Source organism: Mustelus asterias, chromosome 20 (assembly GCF_964213995.1).
Source record: "Mustelus asterias chromosome 20, sMusAst1.hap1.1, whole genome shotgun sequence".
NCBI lineage: Eukaryota > Metazoa > Chordata > Chondrichthyes > Carcharhiniformes > Triakidae > Mustelus > Mustelus asterias.
In genome coordinates, this window is record NC_135820.1 from 819,455 (window position 1) to 823,701 (window position 4,247).

A 4,247-nucleotide genomic window follows, 5' to 3' on the forward strand; every position below is an offset into this window, starting at 1 on the left:
CCCTAATATCTCCTGGTGTCTTGGCCCCCCCTTTCCTCAGGCACCGGCCCGGTTGAATGTTCCAGGAGCTTTGTGTGAGCGATGAGGAGACAAACATGGTTGGTTTTCACTTAAACGCCAGAGGCTGAGGGGTCAGCTGATAGAAGTCTTCGAAATGCTGAGAGGCACGGATAGAATGGATAGTCAGAGTCTTTTCCCAGGGTGGAAATGTCAATTACTGGGGAACATCGAATCCCAGAATCCCTGCAGTGCAGGAGGAGGCCATTCAGCCCATCAAGTCTGCACCGACCACAATCCCACCCAGGATCCATTCCCTTAACCCGCACTTATTGACCCTCCTAATTCCCCTGACACTAAGGGTCAATTTAGCACGGCCAATTCACCTAACCAGCATGTCGGACTGTGGGATGAAACCGGAGCACCCGGAGGAAACCCACACAGACACGAGGAGAATGTGCAAACTCTACACAGACAGTGACCCAAGCCAGGAATCGAACGTGGGTCCCTGGAGCTGTGAAGCAACAGTGCTAACTACCATGCCACTGTGCCATCCCAGGTTTATGGTAAAAGGGGGACAGTTTAAAGGAGATGTGAGGGGCAGCACGGTGACACAGTGGTTCGCACTGCTGCCTCACAGTGCCAGGGACCCGGGTTCGATTCCCGGGGGCACGGTGACACAGTGGTTAGCACTGCTGCCTCACAGTGCCAGGGACCCGGGTTCGATTCCCGGGGGCACGGTGACACAGTGGTTCGCACTGCTGCCTCACAGTGCCAGGGACCTGGGTTCGATTCCCGGGGGCACGGTGGCACAGTGGTTAGCACTGCTACCTCACACCGCCAGGGACCCGGGTTCGATTCCCGGGGGCACGGTGGCACAGTGGTTAGCACTGCTACCTCACACCGCCAGGGACCTGGGTTCGATTCCCGGGGGCACGGTGGTACAGTGGTTAGCACTGCTACCTCACAGCGCCAGGGACCTGGGTTCGATTCCCGGCGGCACGGTGACACAGTGGTTAGCGCTGCCTCCTCACAGCGCCAGGGACCCGGGTTCGATTCCCGGGGGCACGGTGACACAGTGATTAGCACTGCTGCCTCACAGCGTCAGGGACCTGGGTTCGATTCCCGGGGGCACGGTGGCACAGTGGTTAGCGCTGCTGCCTCACAGCGCCAGGGACCTGGGTTCGATTCCCGGGGGCACGGTGGCACAGTGGTTAGCACTGCTGCCCCACAGCGCCAGGGACCCGGGTTCGATTCCCGACTTGGGTCACTGTCTGTGTGGAGTTTTCCCCCGTGTCTGCGTGGGTTTCCTCCGGGTGCTCCGGTTTCCTCCCACAGTCTGAAAGACGTGCTGGTTGGGTGGATTGGCCGTGGTAAAATTTCCCTCAGTGTTACCCGAACGGGCGCTGGAGTGTGGCGACTCGGGGATTTTCACAGTAACTTCATTGCAGTGTTAATGTAAGTCTCCTTGTAACTAATAACTAAACTTTAATTTTTACTTTGAGAGGCCAGTTTTTGACACAGAGGGTGGTAAGTGCCTGGAATGCGCTCCCAGAGGAGATGGTGGAAGCAGATACAACTGCAACGTTTAAGAGGCATCTTGACAGATACATGAATAGGCAGCGAATAGCGGGAGATGGAGGCAAAAAGTCTTTAGAAAGGCTTCATGTGGCAGCACAGGCTTGGTGGGCCGAAGGGCCTGTTCTTTGTTCTTGAGGTGAGATTTGAATGCTCTGGGATTCTGAGTGGAATTGTTGATGGAAGACTGCGGCGGTGGGGGCAGGGGGGGGAGGGGGGGGTGGAATCTCTGACTGATACTCTGCTGCCCTTGTCTCGCAGTTATTCACACAGATTGACGTGGTGATGATCCAGCCCTTGAGGGAGTCCCGAGACCGTTATGAGGAGCTGAAGAAATCCGAGGAAATCATGAGCAAAGTAACGCCGGAATTCGGTTCACACTCGAGCGTGGCGTAATTCTCATCCTAACCTATCACATCGATTAGAGGAGGGAGTGAAAGAAAGAATAGGAGTGGATTGGGGAGACCTGATAGAAGTCTACAAGATTGTGAGGGGCATGGACAGAGTGGATAGTCAGAAGCTTTTTCCCAGGGTGGAAGAGTCAATTACTGGGGGGCACAGGTTTAAGGTGCGAGGGGCAAGGTTTGAAGGAGATGCGGCAAGTGTTTTACACAGAGGGTGCCTGGAACTCACTGCCGGGGGAGGGAGTGGAAGCGGATACGATAGTGAGTTTTAAGGGGCGTCTTGACAAATCCATGAATAAGATGGGAATAGAGGGATATGGTCTCCGGAAGGGTAGGGGGTTTTAGTTCAGTTGGGCAGCATGGTTGGTGCAGGCTTGGAGGGGCCGAAGGGCCTGTTCCTGTGCTGTAATTTTCTTTGTTCTTTGTTTTTTGTTCTTTGGATGGGAGATTACGTTGCCAACACGATCCTTGGATCAGACAGTTCTGTGTCAGCTGGATGGGGCAACAGGATCTGTGACACCAGTCAGGTCCAGGAAAGGCATCGGTTAATCAGGAATAACTCAGCATGTTAAGCATTGGCGGGGGAGGGGATGATGTTTCCAGAATTGTAGAGCAGAGAGATTCAGTTCAACATCTATAGAAACTGAGCACAGTTCCGGCCTCCTGATCCCTCGGTTAGATCACACTTGGAGCACTGTGCACAGTTCCAGTTTCCATATCACTCGGTTAGACCACACTTGGAGCACTGTGCACAGTTCCAGTTTCCATATCCCTCAGTTAGACCCACACTCGGAGCACTGTGCACAGTTCCAGTCCCCATATCCCTCGGTTAGACCACACTCCCAGCACTGTGCACAGTTCCAGTCTCCATATCCCTCGGTTAGACCACACTCAGAGCACTGTGCACAGTTCCAGTCTCCATATCCGTCGATTGGACCACACTCAGAGCACTGTGTACAGTTCCAGTCTCCATATCCCTCGGTTAGACCCACATTGGGAGCACTGTGTACAGTTCCAGTCTTCATATCCCTCGGTTAGACCCACACTCGGAGCACTGTGTACAGTTCTGGTCTCCATATCCCTCGGTTAGACCCACACTTGGAGCACTGTGCACAGTTCCGGTCTCCATATTCCTCGGTTAGACCACACTCGGAGCACTGTGCACAGTTCCAGTCTCCATATCCGTCGATTGGACCACACTCGGAGCACTGTGTACAGTTCCAGTCTCCATATCCCTCGGTTAGACCACACTCGAAGCACTGTGTACAGTTCTGGTCTCCATATCCCTCGGTTAGACCCACACACGGAGCACTGTGCACAGTTCCGGTCTCCCTATCCCTCGGTTAGACCCACACTCGGAGCACTGTGCACAGTTCCACTCTCCATATCCCTCGGTTAGACCACACTCGGAGCACTGTGCACAGTTCCAGTCTCCATATTCCTCAGTTAGACCACACTCAGAGCACTATGCACAGTTCCAGTCTCCCTATCCCTCAGTTAGACCACACTCGGAGCACTGTGCACAGTTCCAGTCTCCCTATCCCTCGGTTAGACCCACACTCGGAGCACTGTGCACAGTTCCAGTCTCCCTATCCCTCAGTTAGACCCACACTCGGAGCACTGTGCACAGTTCCAGTCTCCCTATCCCTCAGTTAGACCACACTTGGAGCACTGTGCACAGTTCCAGTCTCCATATCCCTCAGTTAGACCACACTCGGAGCACTGTGCACAGTTCCAGTCTCCCTATCCCTCAGTTAGACCACACTTGGAGCACTGTGCACAGTTCCAGTCTCCATATCCCTCGGTTAGACCACACTCGGAGCACTGTGCACAGTTCCAGTCTCCATATCCCTCGGTTAGACACACACTCGGAGCACTGTGCACAGTTCCAGTCTCCATATTCCTCGGTTAGACCCACACTCGGAGCACTGTGCACAGTTCCAGTCTCCATATCCCTCGGTTAGACCCACACTCGGAGCACTGTGCACAGTTCCAGTCTCCATATCCCTCGGTTAGACCACAACTGGAACATTTCAATGCACGCTGATTGAAGCTCCTTCCTGAACTCTGCTGCCTTTGTGGAAGGGATGCTTTCTGCTTCCTGAACCTGCCGTTATATTCTGCGATTCTGATTGTGGGGCCCAGGATTGGAAATCTTTCCGTTAGGATAAATAATCGATTCGCATGATCCCATCGCGACCTTCGTACTCCGTCACCCTCAGGATCCCGCACTAGAAACATCCGGGAATATCAGCGAGAAAAAGCTTT

At 53.9% G+C, this 4,247-nt stretch overlaps 1 protein-coding gene across 1 annotated transcript in view; it reads left to right on the plus strand.

Moving 5' to 3' along the window:
- LOC144508719 (high affinity cGMP-specific 3',5'-cyclic phosphodiesterase 9A-like) overlaps positions 1-1,971 on the plus strand; it is a 33,594-nt gene extending 31,623 nt beyond the window's left edge. The window contains exon 14 of the mRNA XM_078237028.1: positions 1,837-1,971. Coding sequence (XP_078093154.1) covers positions 1,837-1,971 — 135 coding nt within the window. The remainder of the gene's footprint in view (positions 1-1,836) is intronic.
- Positions 1,972-4,247: the final 2,276 nt, after the last annotated feature.